The 22500-nt window shown below is 45.6% G+C and overlaps 2 protein-coding genes across 7 annotated transcripts in view; both read left to right on the forward strand.

Moving 5' to 3' along the window:
* Nucleotides 1-11510, forward strand: part of furina (furin (paired basic amino acid cleaving enzyme) a) — a 135800-nt gene extending 124290 nt beyond the window's left edge. For 3 of the 4 annotated variants that reach the window (XM_076287127.1, XM_076287129.1, XM_076287128.1), the window contains exons 13-16: nucleotides 1-160; nucleotides 642-766; nucleotides 2925-3053; nucleotides 6389-11510. The exon at nucleotides 1-160 is cut by the window's left edge and continues 20 nt beyond it. In XM_076287127.1, coding sequence (XP_076143242.1) covers nucleotides 1-160; nucleotides 642-766; nucleotides 2925-3053; nucleotides 6389-7071 — 1097 coding nt within the window. In that variant the 3' untranslated portion in view covers nucleotides 7072-11510. The remainder of the gene's footprint in view (nucleotides 161-641; nucleotides 767-2924; nucleotides 3054-6388) is intronic. The other variant, XR_012987276.1, reaches the window with a different exon arrangement.
* A 1603-nt stretch (nucleotides 11511-13113) lies between these two features.
* The window catches only part of fes (FES proto-oncogene, tyrosine kinase), a 48892-nt gene continuing 39505 nt past the window's right edge, over nucleotides 13114-22500 (forward strand). The window contains exons 1-5 of one of the 3 annotated variants that reach the window (XM_076287132.1): nucleotides 13114-13471; nucleotides 14616-14884; nucleotides 15369-15542; nucleotides 19508-19604; nucleotides 21723-21906. In XM_076287132.1, the coding sequence (XP_076143247.1) occupies nucleotides 13408-13471; nucleotides 14616-14884; nucleotides 15369-15542; nucleotides 19508-19604; nucleotides 21723-21906 (788 nt within the window). In that variant the 5' untranslated portion in view covers nucleotides 13114-13407. The remainder of the gene's footprint in view (nucleotides 13472-14615; nucleotides 14885-15368; nucleotides 15543-19507; nucleotides 19605-21722; nucleotides 21907-22500) is intronic. The other 2 variants (XM_076287131.1, XM_076287133.1) reach the window with 2 other exon arrangements.

Consider the following 22500-nt stretch of genomic DNA (forward strand, 5'->3'; position numbering starts at 1 on the left):
TGGTCACTAAGAACATGGAGGCGTGTTTGGGGCAGGCCAACTTCGTCAGCTCACTGGAACACGTCCAGGCCCAGCTCACGCTGTCCTACAACCGCAGGGGCAACCTGGCCATCTACCTGATCAGCCCCATGGGCACCCGCTCCACACTGCTGGCCCCCAGGTAACTCTCTCCCTCTCTCTCACTTACACACACACACACACACTCACACTCACACTCACACTCACACTCACACTCACACTCACACTCACACTCACACTCACACTCACACTCACACTCACACTCACACACACACACACACTCACATAGACTAGAGGTCATCCACATGATCAGTTTTATGGGAGCCTGCTCCAGATCAGTTTTATGGCAGCCTGCTTCACACACTGGCCCCCAGATTCAAACATACACACACACACACACGCACGCACGCACACACGCACGCACGCGCTCACTTTGGTCCACTCAGTTGGCCCACAGATAGACACACGCAGACATATAGATACCCAGGCACTCACAGACAGATACAAACTTGGTCCCTAGACACGGCTGGCTCATACATATGGACACACACACACACACACACACACACACGTGAACCCCATATGGCCCTGCTCATTGCTGACCCTCTGCCCTGGTCCCCCAGACCCCATGACTACTCGTCGGAGGGCTTCAACGACTGGGCTTTCATGACCACACACTCCTGGGACGAGGACCCCCGCGGGGAATGGACACTGGAGATCCGGAATGTGGCTGGGGCCAGCGACTATGGTAAGCACAGAACCCCTCAGCTCCGACTCCTCTAAGAGAGAGAGAGAGAGAGAGAGAGAGAGAAAGATGCCCCAGGAGAATGAAAGATGTTCTCCCTTACTAAGAGGGAGAGCTTAGAGAGAGGGAGAGAAAGAGAGAGAGAGAGAAAGTAAGTCAGAAAGAGAGAGAGATATGTCCTAGGAGAACAAAAGATGTTCTCTCTTACCAGGAGGGAGAGGGAGAGAGGGATGTCCTAGGAGAACAAAAGATGTTCTCTCTTACCAGGAAAGAGAGGGTGAGAGGGATGTCCCAGGAGAATGAAAGATGTTCTCTCTTACCAGGAAAGAGAGGGAGAGGGTGAGAGGGATGTCCCAGGAGAATGAAAGATGTTCTCTCTTACTAAGAAGGAGAGCTGAGAGAGAGAGAGAGAAAGGGAGGAGCAGGGAGATGCATACAGGACAAGCCCAGAGAGGAGAACATGTGAGGGCAGACGTGCAGGAGAACATGTGAGGGCAGACGTGCAGGACAACATGTGAGGGCAGAAATGCAGGAGAACATGTGAGGGCAGACGTGCAGGACAACATGTGAGGGCAGACGTGCAGGACAACATGTGAGGGCAGACGTGCAGGACAACATGTGAGGGCAGACGTGCAGGAGAACATGTGAAAGCAGACGTGCAGGACAACATGTGAGGGCAGACGTGCAGGAGAACATGTGAGGGCAGACGTGCAGGAGAACATGTGAGGGCAGACGTGCAGGAGAACATGTGAGGGCAGACGTGCAGGACAACATGTGAGGGCAGACGTGCAGGGAGAAATGGGAAGAGCGACCAGAAAGCGAAGAAGACTCAATGAAAGAAAGATGGAGATAGTGAGGGAAACAGAGAGAGAGAGATGAAGGGAGGGAGAGAGAGAGATGGAGGGAGGGAGAGAGAGAGAGAGGGGGGGGGGAGAGCGAGAGAGAGAGAGAGAGAGAGCTGGAGGGCTAGAGGACAAATAAGCAGCCCTGGCCTCCTCTCTGTGAACGGCCCCTTTGTTGATTGTGTTTTTATGAGCGTTCACAGTCCGCTAGCTTTTTCATTCTTCATGTCCACGCCCCACACTAAGTCAGTTTAATTGATTCTCTTTCTGTGTGTGTGAGAGAGCGAGTTTGTGTGAGTGCGTGCCTCTCTGTATTTGTGTGTGTGTGTGTTTGTGTGTGTGTAAGAGAGAGAGTCTGAGTGTGTTTGTGTCCTTATGTCTGTCTGTCTGTGTGTGTGTGTGTGTGTGTGTGTGTGTGTATGTACGTTTGTGTGCGTGCGTGTGTGTGTCCAGAGGACCTCGGGGCACTCACTCGAAATCGGTTCATTCACTTTACCCTGCAGGCTGTAACTATGAATGAAGTCTCAGACAGCCCACCCAAGTCAGCACTCTCCTCCCCCTCTCACACACACACACACACAAACAAACACACAAACCTACACATGCTACACACACCTCCACACACACACACACACGCTACACACACCTCCACACACAAGGTCATTGTGTTTGCTAGGGAACAAAGTCTCACTCTGCAGGCACAGTGGTATTGTGTATCACATGATCCTCCAGGATCTGCCAGCGCCATAGTCCACTCCACTGCCCTGATCTGCTAGCGCCATAGTCCACTCCACTGCCCTGATCTGCTAGCACCATAGTCCACTCCACTGCCCTGATCTGCTAGCACCATAGTCCACTCCACTTCAGAATGGCCCTGATCTGCAGAGCCCAGCTTAGTTTAGCGGAAGGCGTAGCGTCTGGGAGAGAGATAGCAGACGTGTGCCAACGCTAACACTGGCCCTCTGAAAGCTGCTGGACATCAGCGAGAGATGCTCCGAAAACCACATGTTCTAGTGCTGGTGTTTTAAGCTGTGCTTTGATACTTTGTGTGTGTGTGTGTGTGTGTGTGTGTGTGAGAGAGAGAGAGAGCGTGTGTGCCTGCATCTTTATGGTGTTTGGTTCTTCATGTAGATATGACGAATTGTTTTGCCATTTTGGTTCTGCAGTTTCTTATTGTTAGTGTATTATCAGAGTAAAAGTCCAGACACTTGAATGTGTGTGTGCTCTGATGGGGTGTTTTGTGCGTGTGTGTGCTCTGATGGGGTGTTTTGTGTGTGTGTGTTCTAACGGGGTGTGTTGTGGCTCTGCGGTCCTCTCAGGCACTCTGACCCAGTTCCTGCTGGTCCTGTACGGCACGGGCACCGACACAGTGGACACGTCCGGACCTGATGTCAGTCAGACCAACAAAGGCAGCTGCAAGACCTTTGACCTCAACCAAAACTGCATTGGTAAGCCACTGTGTGTATATGTCTGTCTGTCTGTCTGTCTGTCTGTCTGTACATCAGTATGTGTGATTGTGGTGGTGTGGGTGTATGTATACACGTAGGTCAGTGTGCATCAGTGATTGTGATTCTAGTGTGTGCACACACACTCACTCCGTCGTGCACATTTGTGTCATGGCAATACAGTGACCCCTGCTGGTCCAGTTTGATAATAGCAGGACCTGTGAGTGACAGCAGAAAGGGCTCCAGTCAGATGATCAGTCATACTGAAGTGAACCACTCGCATGATTACAGTCTGAGAGACTGTTTACACTTGTTTATCTTTTTTTTTTTTTTGTTTGTTTATTTTTTTTGCAGATCCTTCTAATTAGGACTCCTGTGATTGTTAGTGTTATGATTGTAAGGATTCAATTACTTACTCTTTCATTTCAGTAGATCTGTATATGTAATCCCGTACGACTGTCTAATTACAGACACTTTTCTAGAGAGCTTCTGTCTGCTGATAAACACCCTGTTTCATACAGCTCTGATCTCAAGACACTTGGAGAGAGTAGAAGTCTGGTGTTGAGTCTGTCCAGTGCTTCAGCAGAGCGACCAGGTGAAGGGAGGGAGAAGGGGGGGGCATGGCCACAGGCAGCAGGAGGGACTGTTGTTATTGGGTGTCGGCCATGGCTGGCGCCGGTCGCTTTGTTAGTGCTTTTGTAAGGAGCTGCCGTTTGTGTCGCTCGACTTTCTTCTCCCCATTGACTCTGACAAGAGTCTCATTCAGGAGCTGGCTCAGATCCTACTAGAGAGAGAGAGAGAGAGAGAGAGAGAGAAACAGGGAGGCTTGGATAGAGAGGGAGAGAGAGAGAGAGAGAGCCCATCCAAGCTCTCGTCCACATGCATAATCTTTTCTCCTCTCTGCTGCTCTCCTTTTCATGCTATTGTCTTCAAGTTGACGTGTCTGTAAGTGTGTCTGTAGTGTGTCTTGCTTTCTTTACCTTTTTAATCTTCTTGTTTTCGACTCATCCTCCTCCCTTCCCTGTCATCATGTTGTTTTTCCTACTCCTCCTGTCACCACTTCCTTCCTTCCTCTCCTTCCTTGTCCCTCTCTCTGATCCTCTCTTTCAGACATCTCCAATTACCTTCAGGCTCCTCGCCCCCTCATCTCTCTCTCTCTCTCTCTCTCTCTCTCTCTCTCTCTCTCTCTCTCTCTCTCTCTCTCTCACTCTCTCATCTCTCTCTCTCTCTCTCTCATCTCTCTCTCTCTCTCACTCTCTCTCTCTCATCTCTCTCTCTCTCTCTCATCTCTCTCTCTCTCTCTCTCATCTCTCTCTCTCTCTCTCTCATCTCTCTCTCTCTCTCTCATCTCTCTTGCTCTGTCTTCCCTTCTCCTGCAGCCCCTCTCAGGTATTTCTCTCTTCTCTCTTTCTCTCATTTGTTTTCTCTCTGACTCATTCAGTTCACCTCTCCTCACGCTTGCCTTCCTCCCCCGCAACCCCCCCTCCCTCCCCCCGCCGCCTCTCTCTCTCCCTCTCTCTCCCTCCCTCTCTCCCCCCTCTCTCTCCTTCTCCCCCCCCCTCTCTCCCCCCTCTCTCCTAGAGTGACTTCATGGGAATGGTTGTTCACATGCAATGCTACCTCAGCATGGAAGGGAAATATGCCACAGCATTTCCTCACAAAACATATTTTTTAGATGTTATCCAAACCTCCAAGTAATGATTGTGATCTAGCGAGCTGTGTGATCCTATTGAAGTCTCCCATAGCCCATTCCCCATGTAGCCTGCTGAAGGCTCCAGCCTTTAGAGGAGGTCAGTGTTTGGCCTGGCGTTTTACTTAGCGCTGACTAAAGAGGCTTCCAGATCAGACATCACAGCCATGGACTGATTCCCTTAGGATTCCATCTGGACATCTGAGAGGAATCTAAATTCTCTCATTAGACCCTCAGGCAAAAAGCCTGCCGTGTGTGTGTGCGTGTGTGCGTGTGTGCGTGCGTGCGTGTGTGTGCGTGTGTGTGCGTGTGTGTGCGTGTGTGTGTGTGTGTGCGTGCGTGCGTGCGTGCGTGAATGATGGTCAGATGGTTGGCTGCAACATTAACAGCTAATCCAAGACTTTGAAATCTGTTGAAGGTGTCTAGGCTGCGCATCAGGCCTGGTAATGAGTAACGGAAATGAATAGTTACGCACACACACACACACACACACACACACACACACTGCCTCGAGTATAATATGGATACAAGTGTTCTGGTCTTTTGGCTAAACTGTTTCAGACCAAGGACCACTTAACCAATAAAAAAAAAGAAAACATCACGGACCACCTAGCTAAAAAAAAACAAAAAACCAGTTGATCCACTTTAACAGTATATTACACAATAGGCCTACTCACTGAACCACCTTGGTTATTGTCTTTGCAATTTGCTTATTGTGTCAGAGGATTCATATGATTTAAATTGGTGTAGCTTACATGTTGCAGAATTGTTTGGATTTACATACAAGTTGGTTCAATATTGCAAACAACTCATCTATATTATATTTTACCACGTCTGCTCGCGGACATCTTGGGAATAGCTTGCGGACCACCAGTGGTCCCCGGACCACACTTTGAGAAACACTGGTCTAGCTGAGGCAGCATTCCCCATGTGTCATCACCGTCCCCAGCAGTGTATCATGACCCGGTGGCAGTTGCGGTCAGCACAGTATGTGGTAATCCCTCGAGTCCGCTGCCCTTCACCCCCCCGCTGTCGGGACTCGGGCTGTCATTTCACAGAGCTCAGACCTCCCAGCCCTTATCTGTGATCGTCTCACGGGAGAAAGATGAAAAGCGGCCAGTGAAAACAGCAAATCGCCTGGCTGAGTTCGGACACAGGCGGAAGAGAGGGGCTGGATGTGTGGATGCGCCAGTGGATGTGTGATGTCATCTCCAGGGTTTAACAGACATGACTGACCGTATCCCAGAATGCACCACAGGCTGCCCCCCTCTGCCTCTGCCTCTACGACATCATCAGTTGCTTCTCTTCATTAACGTCCAGTGAGAGACAGATGCATATAAGTTCGGAGTGAGCCATTTTTTATGGCATTCACGCCCCGCTCTCCCTCTGATACTCTATTCTGTGTGTGCGTGTCTGTGTGTGTGTGTGTGTGTGTGTGTGTGTGTGTGTGTATTTATGTATGTATGTACTGTATGTATGTATGTATGTACAATTTCTATGTTCTATGTATGAAATTAATGTTTAATTAACGTCCATTTAATGTTTAATTTCATGTTTCATTTACAGCAAAAAGTTATTGGTAGTTCATTCAGCTCATCCCTCTCTCTCCCTCTCTCTCTCTATCTCTCTCTCCCTCTCACTCTCTCAGAGTGTAGCCCGGGTTATCTGCTGTTCCAGCAGGACTGCGTCCACTCCTGTCCTCCCGGCTACACAGCTGGGTCCGAGCCGCTGAAGTACACGCAGGGCAACTGGGTGATCCCGCCGTCTGTCCAGACCTGCCAGCCCTGCGCGGCGCCCTGCCTGACCTGTGCCGGCCTAACCCCGCAGGACTGCCTCTCCTGCCCGCCCCACAACCACCTGGACCCGGTCACGGGCACCTGCCTCCACCAGAACCAGATCGAGCGCGAGTCCCCCGACACCATGGCCGGGGCGTCCGCCCTGCAGGCGTCTGCCGACGGCGACGCCGTCAGCGGGGGCAAACGAAGACCCCTGGGGTCGTCCTCGCGCATGCCTGCCACGGTGGCCGTCCTGAGTTGTGCCTTCATCGTGGCGGCGTTCGTTGCCGTGTTTGCTGCGCTGCAGCTGCGCTCCAGCAACGCGGCGCCCAAGCGGCTACTCCTGGCCGAGACCGGCGCCGGCCTCCGCGAGGGCCTGAAGGAGGGCTTCCGCCAAGCTGGCCTCGGCCTGGGGCTGGGCATGGGCTCTGGCCGCACCATCTCCTACAAGGGCATCCCCAGCATGTGGCGCGAGGACGGCTCTGAGTCTGAGGTGGACGAGTTCGACGTCCACAACGAGAGGACTGCCTTTATCAAAACACAAAGTGCTCTTTAACGGCCCCCTCCTCCCCTTCAATCCCACGTTTCAGGAGCTGTCCAGATCCGCAGTCCAGGACTGCCCCCCCTCCCCCTCCCCCACAATTATTTCTCTTTAAGGAATTCTCACTCTGTTTCCAGTCATTTTTGCCACATTTTTGTTTTTGCTCTTTTCCTCCTCCTGGGGTTATTTGGGATCTCCTTCTCTCTTCTTGACCTTTTCCTCTGCGGAGTGCCCACCTCACATGTCTTCGGAGATTTGCAGGGTGACACTCGTGAAAGGCCTGTCGCCGCGTAGACACGCTCACGGCTTGAATGTGACTTGAGATTACAAATCAAAATTCTCTCGGCTCTCCCTCCGAGCCGCGGAAAAAAGATTATTTTTTCTAAATGTTCTAATAAATCATGCTCATGATTCCTCATGTTTTTTACCCCCTTATTCACATCATGTCTCTCCAGGCACCCCTTCACATATCCAGGTTGCCCTTTGAGATTGTAAGTCGTAGGGGTGCGAAGTCAGGCTTGTGTGTGTGTGTGTGTGTGTGCGTATGCCGTGGGTAGAATGGCAAGGAATGGCTTGACACTCTTCCCATGTTGTGCGTTTTCCTTCCTGTGGCGTGTGTTTGATGCAGCCTGTCCAGACCGTCCTTCTGCGAGTGCCCTATTGATTTGGCCGTGACAGGCGAGCTCAGAGACGGCTGGGGAAAGGGTTCTTTATTTTTCTGAAAAGGAGATAAATACCACAGGCCACACAGGCCCCTCACATAACAACTCCTGAGGCCGTTTAGCAAGATAGATGGGAGTTAAAGAGGTCCATCCACTCCTCTGACGTGTGTGTGAGTGTGTGAGTGTGCAAGACAGAGCAGAAGTGCAGTGTTTCTCTCTGCTTTGGATGAATGTAGTGTTTCAAGAGATTGCAGCAGACTCAACTCTGTCTCTCACTCACTCCTACACACATATACACTCTCACACACACCCATATATACAAACACTTACATGTGACTGCTTGAAAGAGACGGCCATCAAAGTCAATCCACATGGCTTAAAAATGGATTTGTGTGATTTCTGTGGGGCTGAATGAACTGCAGTGATCTCTCTTATTCTCACGCAGATACACACACACACAGACACACAGACACAGATAGACACATACGTTCAAAGTTTGCGTTCATAGTGATCCCTGGTCGACCAGAACACATCCCATCCCTGAGCAGTGCAGGCAATAAGTCCTCATTAACCAGACCCGTCTCCTCACGTCTTTTGTGACAGCAGGGCCTTGGCCTAGAAAAAAAGAGTTCACATCAAAGCAAACTCGAACTTAAAACCCCTTTTTTTGGTTGTTTGTTTTTTATTTGTCTGTTTTGATTTCACTGCTGGCACTACTATAGGGGCCTAAAGTAGTTTGTCCCTCTTGTTTTAGCAAACTTAAGCAAACACGGCTCTGAAGCTCTATGGGTCGGTCACACACATTGGTATTTTATTTTTGTTTGTGTGTGTGTGTGTACCTCTATAGCAGTGATCTGTGGGACATGTCATGTGACACGTAACACTGTGTGTGTGTGTGTGTGTGTGTGTGTGTGTGTACCTCTACAGCAGTGATCTGTGGGACATGTGACACGTAGAAGGCCCAGAGTTCCTCATGGAGACTCATACTTTGCTGGCTCATAATTTTCCCTTTTGCTGACCAATGCAAGATAATCACCCACAACATTAAAGTTGCACACACTACAAGTTTCTTAGTGACCAGACCTTTGTGTCCAGGGTGTACTGTAAGCCTTGTTTCTAACACAACAGGACCTTGTCCAGGACTAAATTAGTAGTGTAGTTAGTTCAATAGTACAAATGACCCACTTTTTTCCATTTAGGGAAGGTCCTTTAGCATTATATTGTATCCATATTCTATATGTCAATATATAGACACCAGTCCTCCAGATCGAGCCTTCTCACCTCTCCTCAAATCCAGATTCAGCACACTTTTAGTCCTGAAATGCCTTTTCTGATTGAAGAAAGAAGATCATGAAGAATACTTGATTGACTTGCTTATCTCAAGCTACAAGCCTTTGTAGAAATGAGCTCCTCCCCCTCAGTATCATGAAAAGCCAGCTCAAAATAGTCTTTCATGCCATCATATCTTGTCATATCCTTGACACAAGAATCACATTGCATTAAACATGCACGTATTGCTGTTCGAAGAGAGGCAGCAGTAAGAAGCTGTTAAGTTTGTGCCTGCGTCCCTGTGCGAGAGGGTATTTAGAGATGCATCATATCCTTCCAGTGTTCTCTAAGAACCTAAGACTGCATTAGTAGGTGGACTGACTATTTGCTAAGTGCATCTCCAGTTTACCAACTAAACCTTTTTTTTTTTTTTTTTTTCAAATCACCTCCGATTTCTTCTGATGCTGCCATCCCAGACACCAGGAAGACATCATCAAAATTCAGGATTGCACATTCATAAGATTTTGCCATCCAGGGATTTCTGGGAGGTTCTTGGCTGCAGCAGCTCTTGTGTTTCCCTCTGTGCTGATCTAGAGAGGCCTGTGGTCATATCTGCAGTGTGTGCTGATCTAGAGAGGCCTGTGGTCATATCTGCAGCGTGTGCTGATCTAGAGAGGCCTGTGGTCATATCTGCAGCATGTGCTGATCTAGAGAGGCCTGTGGTCATTTCTGCAGCGTGTGCCTGTAAGTCCTGATGCCTGCCTCACAACCCCATGCTTCATCGTTCCTTTGGCTAATTTGATGAAATAAAGGAGGGTTTAAAATGATCTATCATACGAAAAAGGTGAAGGTGGCGGAATCGATTTTACACCCAAGCCTTCCTCAGCGATGAAAATTGCCGTATTTTATAATTAATTGTAATAGATAAATGTATGACTTACTGTAAGTGGAAAGTGGTAGAGGGGTGCTTGAGTGTAAGAGGGCCTTTCTTATTGAAACATTTTTAATGGACTATCAATTTATTCATCCTTTCAGTGCCAAGCTTCTCTCTGTCTCCCCCACCCCTCTTTTGCCCTCTCTTTCTCTCTCTCTCCTACTCTCTCTCTCTCTCTTTCTATCCGGGAAAAGTTTTATGGGAATTAAATTTATTGCTGTAATATATTGTTTCTGTGTGGGTGCAGGACAGCTAGGAAGTATGCCCTGAGCTCTGCAGCTGGTGAAGTCCTGTGGGGTCTTAAGATTAGAGCTGCCCGTAACCAGCTTCAGGTGTTGCCCAACAGGCCCCGGTCGCCTCGTCCTTCTCTCTGATGCTTCAGGGCGGCCCACAACCTGAACTCCATCTCTTTTTTTTTTTTTCTCCTCACAAATTTAGAGAGCAGTTTAGAGCGGTGGCTATGATAGGAAAGCAATCCGTGCCCATGTTAATCCACTGCTCAAGGTGGTTTCCCTCTAAAGTGGTCTATTTTTTGTATTCTCAAAGGAAGAAAAAGAATCCTCTAATGGTGTCATTCTGTATAGTCCTCATTGATAGATGATTACGCCCCCTACTGTTCAGTCTTTGCAGTACAGTGTGTTACTGAGTGTGAACGTGTGTGTGAGAGAGAGGTGTGAGAGTTCAGTTGGGGTATATGGTGTTGAGGGCATTACCAAAGACTCTGATGGTGTAAGTGTGTGTGCAAGTGTTTGTGAGACGGCTCGAGCGTCCAGACTAAGTGCAGAGGTGTTGGTAGGTTCTCTGCTGCTCTCGAGCGTCCAGACTAAGAGCAGAGGTGTTGGTAGGTTGGTTCTCTGCTGCTCTCGAGCGTCCAGACTTAAGAGCAGAGGTGTTGGTAGGTTCTCTGCTGCTCTCGAGCGTCCAGACTAAGAGCAGAGGTGTTGGTAGGTTGGTTCTCTGCTGCTCTCGAGCGTCCAGACTTAAGAGCAGAGGTGTTGGTAGGTTCTCTGCTGCTCTCGAGCGTCCAGACTTAAGAGCAGAGGTGTTGGTAGGTTCTCTGCTGCTCTGAACAGAGCCTCTGGTGTGGTGCAGCCATGTGCTCATGAAATTCAGTTTCCTTTCCCAGTTATGCCACCACCACAAAAAAAAAAACTCACAGAGGGCTCCTATTTCAGCCTGTAGGAGCAGAAGAGTGAATGTGTTTGATTTTTAAGTACAGCCTCTTGTATGTATAACACACACACATTCAAGACACAACATACACGGATCAAGGGCTGAATGTCTCTGTATGCACTACAGAACCCACACACACACTGATTTCTATTAGACCTCGCTCCATGTTTCAGACTGAGGTCACTAGCCTTTGGCTGCGTGGAGACATCTTAGTAACAGAGACCCATGAGTTATGATGGATTGACTACCTGTGATGGGACAACTATTCTGAAAATGGCCTATTTTTGTACTATATATATGGTGCAGTGTCATTTACATGTAATTTAAAAAAATTGCCTTTTTTTTCCTTTTTATTTAATTGATGTCAATATGCGGATTATAGATTCTACGAAAAATAAAGATCTATGCAAACTTTAGTATTCTGATGTCATTTCTTTTCAATGATAATCTGGTAATTGAAAGAGATTATTTATATATAACTGCAGAAAACAGGGTAATCCAAGAGATTATTTCTATTAAACTGAAGAAAACAGGGTAATCCAATGATTTCTCCTCTCCCTTAGGAATCTGGATTTGAACTTTACAGTAATTTCCACTTTTTAAATGACCATCCTTAATAACCTGCATAGACTGTTTAATTATTAATTCATCACACTCACTCTGGAACACTTATGAAATAATATGCATCAACAATTCATGGTCACTATTTTTTTTATTATTATTATTAGATCAGATAAAAATGATCTGTAGCTAACTTGCACACTATTTATTTTATTTATTTATTTGTATGCCAATGAATCGTGCTGGAAAAAGGCACATAAGCAATAATAATTATGGGCTTTCAGGTAAATATAAAGATGGATTATGGGCTGTTATTGTCCCTTACCAGGGATGGGCAATATTTATGATACATGTATGTAAAATACGTATTGGGTTGAAGAAAATGGCTTCCTATTTTGTATCAAAATACTTCATAGGTGTGTATTTTTGTAGTTTAAAAATATTGGCAGATATTTTTGGTAACCAATACTTTGTGATGTGATGACATCATAAAAGTGCAAAACAATGAGCTTAGTATTTTGCCCAGACTTGTTTAATATTGAGATTCATAGAGATGATTCAGTGCAAGATGAGTAGTGTGTAGGTTGCTCACACACACAATACACTCCCTCTCACACCAACCTCATGTTTCTTGAGAACTTGAAACATCAGTTTCTTGAGAATGGAACTGGTTATGTGGTCGCCCTGCTCAAAAAGTGTTCAATATTGCTCAAAAACTTGCCCCATGTATCACCTTCATGAAAACATCATGAAAAATGCATGGTGTCAATGTACAGTGTAACACCATTTAGCGCTTACATGGTAGGCTACCCAGTTAAAAACCAAAGGGTCATAATCCTTCCTGATCAACAGTGTTACAGTGCATATCAAGCAATCTGGGCATGCATTTTGGGACTTGTCTCCACTTTGACTTTGACACTTGACAAGTTCAGTTGTGACTTTTTGAGTGCATCTATTTAGGCTATGAGATGTAAGGGGCAGGTCAGCATAGCTGGTCTATTGAATAGGTTTATGGCATGTCATAGCAGTGAAAAGCTGTTACTCCCAAACACTGTCCACTTAATCAACAGAGTCAGTGCAATGAAGAAGGAATAGATTAAATAGATATGGAAGGTTTGCAAAGTCATTTCATGATCCCTTTTAAAAATGTAAAAATACAAAAAAATATAGTATTTTATTTTGATTCAAAATACAAAAATATATAGTATTTTATTTTGATACATGGCGTTGCTACTGTATGTTGTAGTTCATTTTGATACACTTAAAATTAGGGTATTTGATATTATATTTTAAAATACACTTTGATGTATTTTTGCCCATCCCTGTCCCTTATTTGCATAACAGTAGCCTGAATGACCTCGGCTGTGCAGCAACAATGACGCGGCGAATTGTATGAGCGCTAGTGTAGGCTATCAGACCCAGAGCGGCTCTGATCAGACCACCAGACCATCAACAACAATGCCCTATATAGAGTCTGGAGCAATAACCTCCACAGCCTTCGCACACGGGCTTCTGCTAGCCACTAGTGACCGTGTTCATATTTTAGACTACCTGTCGGACGAAGGCGAATTCACACACTCCCCTTCTAAGTTAGCATCGTTCTTCCTGGTTTCGGTATAGGGGAGCACCCTGTATACTCCTGCGTCCTCTCGACGGTGATGCGCTGTCAGTGCTTTCGTTCCTTGCATGTGTAGTGTAGCGTTCAGTATAGGGTAGTTTCCGTTAGAGTGCCTGTCTTCATTTCATCTGTAAATGTTATGTCTGGTAGTGGACCACAGACGTTTTGAGAGCGGGTTTGCAGTACAAGATTGTCAAGGTGAGAGAGCTGCAAGTGTCAACCAGTCAGCTGTGAAATGACAACTAGCCTATAACGGACTATTGTATTTCTAAAGTATGTATTAAGGAATCGTTTGATCAGAATAATAGGAAAAAGCGTTCTTGCGGGAAAAGTTAAGAAATGTAAGCCCTTTGAGAACAAGCTTTTGCTTGTCTGTAGTCTAATATAGGCTAGGTTAGTAGCCTCCACTGTCGTTGCTGAATTCATAATAGGCTGCTGGCGGCGGGTCGCATAGGTCGAGGTCACGAGGCTATACGGTTGCTTGACATAAAAACGATAGTATTTGCCATCCCTAAAATGTCTTCAACCAGATAGTCGAACAATTTAGTAGACTAAATACATGGCGTTAACAGACTCTATTATGCTTTGCCCCGCTAGGTAAGGCTTCTGTGGTTATGTATTGCTTACACACCATGAAGTGGTCAATCATTCTTGGGTGTGTCGCCAACAACCGCCGAACCATTATTCAAGGAGTTACCCAGGATCTGCCTATTTATTTGTGTGTTTTATGCTTCTAGCAGAAATACCAAAATGCCCTAAATGATTTGGTAACGTGAGATTAATTTATTTTTTATACATGCACCCCTGCAAAATTGCCCCAATGTGGAGGCTAGTAGGTGGTGGTTGGGTGTGAAGTAGCCTGCTAAATTTGATAATGCCACATTTGGTCAGCAGTTTTGTTAAAAAAAGGAACTGCTCGTTAGAATTTCACATCCTTTCATTTACAGGCATAAATTAGGAAGTGAAAAGCACGTTTTGTATTGACTTACATATCAGTAAATGAGTTTTGTTTGCTTCTCCATACAGGGATACCAATGTTTGAAATGAATAACATTTAGATGTGCACAATTAGAAGAATCGAAAGGAAATGTAAACATCTCTGAAATAAAAGCAAGACATGCAAAATGTGTCTGCTTGTGTTCAGAGATGTGTGTGTGTGCATGTGTGTTTGTGTGTGTGTTGGAATGGATGCTGTTCGGTTGTTCTATGGATGGCATGTGTGTTTCTCAGATTGAGATAGAGAGAGAGAGAGAGAGATGTATGTTTAGTGATGGATCTCTGTGTGTGTGTGTGTGTGTGTGTTAGCCTGTTCTCATTCTTGTCTGTGCTCATGACTGCTTAGCAGCGTCAGCAGGTCTGCATCCCGGCACAGGGCCTCTGGTCAGGATGGGCTTCGGAGAGGAGCTATGGTGCCCACAGGCCCACGCCTCCCTCATGCGGCTGCAGGACTCCGAGCTGCGCCTCATGGAGCTCGTCAAGAGGTGGATGACCCAGAGGGCCAAGAGTGACCGCGAGTTCTCCACCCAGCTGCACCAGATGTCCGTCATGGTGGAGAAGCTGGAGGGCACTCAGCCTGGTGGAGGCCTGGACTACATCAGTCACCTGAATAAGGTACAGTCCAGCCAGGCTATCCGTGACATGGGGAAGGATGTGTATGTGCAGGTTAACAGCCTGTGTTGAATGATGAAATACAGTAGAAGGCCGATAGTTCTTCCTTTGAGTGTCTGCAGTTTGTCTGCTATGTTGGAGAAGTGAATGGCAGTGATGAATTCTATCCATCATAGTTTCAGTTTTATTTGCAATACCTGAAATAACCCTGGAATACTGACAGGTTGTCATGCTTAATGTAAAGTATATTGTGTAACTAGTCAGGCACCTAACACTCCCATGTTAACTGTGAGATCACTATTTCAAATTATTTATCATCAAATGAAAAATACAAAGTTTACTTTCCTTTCTCTTTGATTTTGACGCTAACAATGAAAAAACACAGATAATTACCAGCCAACCACATATAAATCAGTGAGACAGGCACCCAAGAGTCTAGTAGACTCACGTTAACATCAGATGTGCCCTCTCCTCTCCTCCCCCTCAGTCGTGGAACGTGTTAGTGAGCCAGACAGAGAGCCTGAGTCGTATCATGAAGAAGCGCTCGGAGGATCTGTCGGTGGGACCCCTGAGCAAGCTCACTTTGCTGATCCGGGACAAGCAGCAGCTACGCAAGTCCTACAGTGAGCAGTGGGTGCAGCTGAACCAGGACCTGTGCAAGGTGAGCTCCACGGATGCACACCGAGAAACAACCAAGAGCTCTCTTCTTAGCTGGATGCGGATGCAGCGATAGGCATGGCTGCAGAGGTGTGTTGTGGGTAAACCTCACTCAGTGGCACCTTGAGATAGCCGGTAGCTCCCATGGTGGATATGGGCGCCGTGCACTCCCGTATCCAGAGGTGTCCAGTTGAAGTCTGGTGTGGGGCTGTGCTGTCCTGCTGGATAGGTTGCACAGAAGTGACCCTAAACTGCTAATTGTGTTGCTACTTATTTACCTCCCTGCTACTCCTTGGTGCTTGCTGTGGACAGAGCAGGGGTTTGAGTCTCCAGAGGGTCTCAGTCCTCCTTATGAAAGTAGTGGCAATTTAGCTGTAATTTGGCAGTGTCACTATATAGATATACTTTCAACTAATAGCCAAGCATCCTCTCGTACCATAGAAGTCACAAACATTTTTGTAAAGGGATTTGAACCTGTGGTTGGACCTGTAAATGTTTTCCTTCTTTGGTGACATCTTAGTGTAGCATCACTGTTTCATCTTTGTATGGAACTCCCTTTGGGTTAAGGAAGTGCTTGCCTTGTTGACAAGGCAACCATGTTAAATGTTCTAGCCACGACTTAAAAGTACTTCCTCATTCGACGGCCAACCCTCTGCACTTACATTGCAGTACGGGTTTTTTCTAGAAATGTTTTGATTTTGGTTTTGGTTTTCTTCTATAAAGCTACATGGGTCTGTTTCTGGGAGGACTATCAGTGGAATTTACCAGCTGTGTCACAGGGTGTTTGTGAAGTGTCATGTGTATCAACATCATAAGCCAAGCGTCTTTCATCATAATGTACTACACATCTGCCATGCCCTGTTTCACTGGCACAGAACGTTGACACTAGGGCTGGGATAAACGATTATTTTTTAAACGATTAATCTAGCGATTATTTTTTCGATGCATCGATTAATCTAACGATTCATTTTTTCAGTCCGATTCGATTTCGATTCGATTCGATTATCGATTATCTCCCCATTAATTCACTAATAGCAACATATACATGTTTATTTACATATCTGAATGAAAAAACATGACTTCTTTAACATTGCAATATATGTTTATTGCTCTTAAGATTCCAAAATAAAAGACTGAAGTGCAAGTAACTACAAGTGCAAAGTAATGCATTCTTAGTCAGAGGTAGCATTCAATAAAGTTCAGTAGGCTAGTGTATGTCTAATTGAGTGCCTGTCATTTTAAGACGTTCGTGTGGGAATCCTTGCAATTAACATTAACACAGTTAAAAGGCTGCTGATGTGTCTATGCAATTCATAACGTAGTTAGTTCAAATAACAGTTCGTAGGGGAGCGCGGGGCACAAAGTAACGCGGGGTTAAATGTAACACGGACCTTTTCCCTATTTGCAGGGGGTTGATCGAGGCATGCTATTGGTCAGTTAATCACATTACTATGAGACGGTGTTCCACAAATTTTCAGTCAGTATGGACGTGTTTCCACGTAGATCTGCAGCAAAACGCCTTTTGAAGACATCAACTTAAATGTCTAGGTGGTACTTGTTTTTCCATTACTGAGTTGTGGGTGCAGCTCTTTGACTCCAATCTTCTATCATCTTAATAACCGTCTTGTAGGCTAAAAATGAACACCGTTTTGAAACATGTAGCCAACTCATAGCAGGAGCTAGCTTATCTTATAACAAACGTGACCCAGCGGGGTTAGTTGTAACGCGCTGTTACAACTAAGCCACTCATACTGTACAATGATGTTGCAATACAAAAATATGCACGTATTAGTGTTAGTTTTTGTGATATTTTGCATTTTGCCTCATGTGTTTTCAGGTTTGAGGGCTTTTCTTGGCAGGATTGACCTTGGTTAGACTCATTTGCTTCCATTGGCGCATATTTCTCATGTTATTTCTCCGTATAGAAAATAAAGTCAATTTTCGACACACGTCTGTTGTTAGTTCATGACTTATGTATCATAAATAGTCAGATCCTATTCTATCATACACATTCAGATAAATTTATTGAATTAATTTAATTAAAAACAGCCTTTGGGATGAGTGTTACAACTAACCCCGCATATGGGGCAGGTTGTAACATTTCACCTATCGCCACTCTCGGTGGAATTGTAAAAGAACAGTAGCTCCTACAAACAAACTTCCAGTGCATATGTGTAACAGAGATATGTATGTTGCTTGTTAAAAAGTATAACTAGCGAAACTCAAATGATTTTAGAATTATTTAGCCATAACCAAAAAGTGTTACTTTGTGCCCCGCGCTCCCCTACTTCTCCTTTGGACAAGCACTTTTGAGTCTTGGAAAACACTTTTCCATTTCCATCGGGATTTTGCAAACAGAGTCAATAAAATGAGCCCTGCACGAGTAATACAAGCAGCTGCAAGTAAGCATGCTAAACTTGACATCCAAACAGTATTCTAACGTTAGCTTTGAGATAGGGCTACTGCTTGATTGCATACTGTAACTTAACTTCGTTTCGTCTCCTCAATGTACTATGTTGTGATAAGACCTTAGCAGTGCTTTAACTTTAATGCAGCGGTTTTGAACAAATTTGCGCAGCATTGTCACGATGCTAAGCGGATTTAATAGCAATTTAGCCCACTGTGTTCTATACAGTGCTTCTATGTGGCAACAACAATCCTTCAACAATCGTGAATATTTTGTTAAATGCACATGCAGAGGAGGAGCAGCGGGCTCGTTACGAGAGAGAGCGGGCGGGGCGAGGAAAGGCTGTGTGAGTAAAAAGTGCAGCTCAATGAAATTATGTTATCTTATCTTTAATTTAAATAGCAGACCTACAACATAGAACATCAATGTGTGGTGGCCGGTTTTGATTTCGTGGTGCCCAGCCACAGATTAGTCAACGTATGGAAAACACAAGGTGTAAAATTAAAAATATTTAGCAGCACACGTTATGCTTGACGAATCGACGCTCATATTTTGCGTCGACGTATTTTTTGCGTCGACGTCATCGATTACGTCGACGCGTTGTCCCAGCCCTAGTTGACACAAGCTCCTGAGCAAAGAACTATTATTACAGTGCAGGTATTTGGGCTGAAGCAGTCAGTATGTGAAACAGAATGTGTTTAAACTCTGCCTGAGCTATTTAAATCTGCAAGCAAGTGATCTCATTGCTTGGAAGTGCAAGAACATTCTGGAAGGCCTTAAGCCAAACAACAAGCCAGCAGGTGAGCCAAACAACATAATCCAATCTGAGAGTGCTCATGTGTGAGTAGTAAGTGTTCTCCTTGTGTATCTAACACATTCAGCGAAGGACAAACCCCCCCCCCCCCCCCCCCAAGCTCACACAGTGTGTGTGCGTGAGTGTTTGAGTGGGTGGGTTGGTGAGAGAGAGAGAGAGTTTCATTCTATTTCTCCTGCATAAATCATTGGCTTGCTCTAAGTACACAGTTACTAGAGTGTTTGTTCTGGTGATAATGGTGAATACACGTTGGTTGTTCTGTTTGTGCTCTTAGTGGCAATACTGGCAGCATCCAGTGGTTGTTTGGAGGGGTAGAGAGCATCATGTGGGCGGCTTTATGACTGTGTTGTTTTTTCATATCTGTATCAAAGAGAGTAATTGCCTGTGTGCATCACCTACAGTGCTGCACGTTTGTGAGTGTGTGTGTGTATTTTGTAAATATCTGTATTTGTGCTGTGGAAGAGAGTATGCAGACTGCTGGATGGGAAAACTGGATGGATGGACTTTGAACAGTTTGTTATCAGCTTGATGCTAGTGCTCTGTAGCACTGTAGATGTGCTAGATACTGTATATACTCTTGCTTTTACACAAGTGTCCTGTGTAGCTGGCTCTCACAATATTTCAGTACTGTGGTACTTTACAAAAGTCAAATAAGCAAACATTTGTACATTTAGAGGGGTAGAGGGCATCAGTGTGTGTGGGTGTGTGTCTGTGTCTGTGTCTCACTTCTGTTTGTCTCTGATAACAGGTGACTCAGACCGAGCCCGAGAAGTTAAGAGGCAGCTATAAGCAATTGGTCAGGGAAGCTGCTCAGGCCAAGAAAAAGTACCTGGAGGCCAGCAAAGGTATGCCATCTGGCATCTGTGTGTGTGTGTGTGTGTGTGCGTGTGCGTGTGCGTGTGCGTGTGCGTGTGCGTGTGCGTGTGTGCCCACGTGTGTGTGTGTGTGCATGCGTGTGTGTGCGTGCCCACGTGCATGTGTGTGTGTGTGCGTGCGTGTGTGTGTGTGTGTGTGTGTGTGTGTGTGTGTGTGTGTGTGTGTGTGTGTGTGTGTGTGTGTGTGTGTGTGTGTGTGCGCGTGCCCACGTGTGTGTTTGAGTGTGTGTGTGTGTGTGTGTGTGTGTGTGTGTGTGTGTGTGTGTGTGTGTGTGTGTGTGTGTGTGTGTGAGGGAGAGGGAGTAAGAAAAGTGATAGGCCAACAGGTACTCCTTCTGTTTGCCAGCACCTGCCAGAGAAATAACACTGTTGAACTCACTGACCTTCACTGAAGTTAAACAAACTGTAAAAGCATTTAAATGGATTTACTAAATAACATAACATCTCCATTGTGTTTGAGCTTTCTCTCTTGTGCTGCCAGATCTGTTCTCTGTTGTTGAGCCATTCAAACACAGTGTTTTTCCTGAATTTCACAGAGTTGTGCCAACTCATTTAGAGTGACTCTACATCAACACTTCTCAGTGTAACATAAGTTCAGTGTTGAGACCTTAGGGTTAAAGCAAAGACTTAAGACCATAACAACACAATGACTATAAAGTCAACTGTAACTGTGACCATAACAACACAATGACTATAAAGTCAACTGTAACTGTGACCATAACAACACAAGGACTATAAAGTCAACTGTAACTGTGACCATAACAACACAATGACTATAAAGTCAACTGTAACTGTGACCATAACAACACAATGACTATAAAGTCAACTGTAACTGTGACCATAACAGTGTCCACACTGGCCAATTTTTTCATGTTCATTAATGTGATGCCTAAATTCCATGGATTCTGATTGGCTGTCAGTGTTTCTGTCTTTCATAATAACTGTCTTAAAATGAACCCCAACAATATCATTCTTCATCATGTCATTGTCATGTCGTTGATGTTATCGTGTGTGGTGTGGACCTTGTCATTTTGATAAGCTAGAGTGATATTTAAAACTACTTTTTACCCCGTTATTGGTATAGTTCTAGTTCAGTCAGGCTGGCTTTGTCAAAGAAATAGTTTTGATTCACTATTGCATAATGTTACATTTGGCAGTCTGCTCTGTTCTGGCCCCCTGCCCTTCCTTGTGCAAACATGGGAAGCCCATGGCAGGGAGAGCAGCAGAGATAAACCCCCATAGAGTACAGAACAGAGCAGACATCAATCACAAGACATTGATAAGTCAGAAGTATGAGGAGGAGATCTTGCAGAGGAACTGGCAGGCAGTATGTAGGATAAGGCAGAGCAGCGGAAAGGCTTCTACTGTAAAAACGCGAGGCACTGAAAGTTAAAAATATTTCAACTTTTGAGGTGACATTGTTTTCAGCAAAACAATGCTTAGCTGACATTGTTTAGCTGCCTGCCTTAGCTAAGTCAGGGAGCTAGCAATTTAGCTAAATATCACATATAGCAACAACATGTACACAATCAATTTCTACCTGGCATGGTTTTAACACTCACTTCTTTGGAATATTCGCATTCTGGAAGCGGAAGCCTGTCAGTGTGAACAAAACAGCTTAAATAAGACGCTCTGAAGGATCTGATCTCCCCCAGTGGAAGAGCAAAAGTTGATCAGCTGAGCAGTCAGCTGGGCAACTCAGAGAAGCTAGCTGAGACTCGGCGGCCTGCCTGAACTAACGCTCCACTATGCTCCATGTCTTGATATGAAGGCCTGAACTAACGCTATGCTCCATATCGTGATATGAAGGCCTGAACTACTTTCACTAGAAAGTTTGGTACGTTCACTAGTAAGTTTGGTACATTCACTAGGAAGTTTGGTACGTTCACTAGGAAGTTTGGTACGTTTACTAGGAAGTTTGGTACGTTATGATGTTTTGGTGATGATCACTGAACGCTGTGCTCTTATTTCCTGTTTACTCTTTCTTGCACTGGCCATATCTTCCTCATCCATGGCATCCCTCTCTCTCTGTCTTTCTTGCACTGTCCATATCTTCCCCTTCCATGGCATCCCTCTCTCTCTGAGTAGAGCGTGATCGTGACCGGGCGCGGGAACGCTACGTGAAGGCCACGCTGAAGCTGCACGAGCTGCACAACGACTACGTGTTGGCCGTGCGGGCGGCTCAGGTCCACCACCAGCAGCACTACAGCCAGAGCCAGCCAGCACTCCTCTCGGCCCTGCAGACACTGCAGGAGGAGATGGTCCTAGTGCTGTGAGTGTGTGTGTGTGTGTGTGTGTGTGTGTGTGTGTGTGTGTGTGTGTGTGTGTGTGTGTGTATTTGTGTGTGTATTTGTGTGTGTATTTGTGTGTGTGTGTGTGTGTGTGTGTGTGTGTGTGTGTGTGTGTGTGTGTGTTTAGGGTTAGGGTCAGGAGGGGTGTGTGTGTGCATGTACAGTATGTGGGGATGATGCATCAGGATGGTACAGCAGTTCACACATTATTATTATTATCAATGGGGTCAAACCATAGACTGTATATACTGTATAGTTCTATATATACAGTCTATGGTTTGACCCCATTGATAACACACACACACACACACACACACACACACACACACACACACACACACTGGGCCAATTTTTACAGAGATTGAGAGAAAATGGATAATTTCCTGGTTATAAAAAGAGCACTGCATCTGTGTCTATGTAGAGGAAGTTGTTTCCTGATTTATTTGCCTGCATATTCTGTGGTTCCCTCTAATAGCTCCCAAGGTTGTCACCTAATCTCTGCTTAAGTCATCAGTCTGTTCTGGTGATATAGAAATATGAGCCTAGCCTACGCTCCCTGGGTGTCTGTTTAATGT

The sequence above is a fragment of the Alosa pseudoharengus genome, unplaced genomic scaffold, assembly GCF_046254945.1.
Source record: "Alosa pseudoharengus isolate Yale_2024_CS ecotype anadromous, Long Island Sound unplaced genomic scaffold, YU_APseudo_1.1 YU_APseudo_1.1_scf_16, whole genome shotgun sequence".
Lineage (NCBI taxonomy): Eukaryota > Metazoa > Chordata > Actinopteri > Clupeiformes > Clupeidae > Alosa > Alosa pseudoharengus.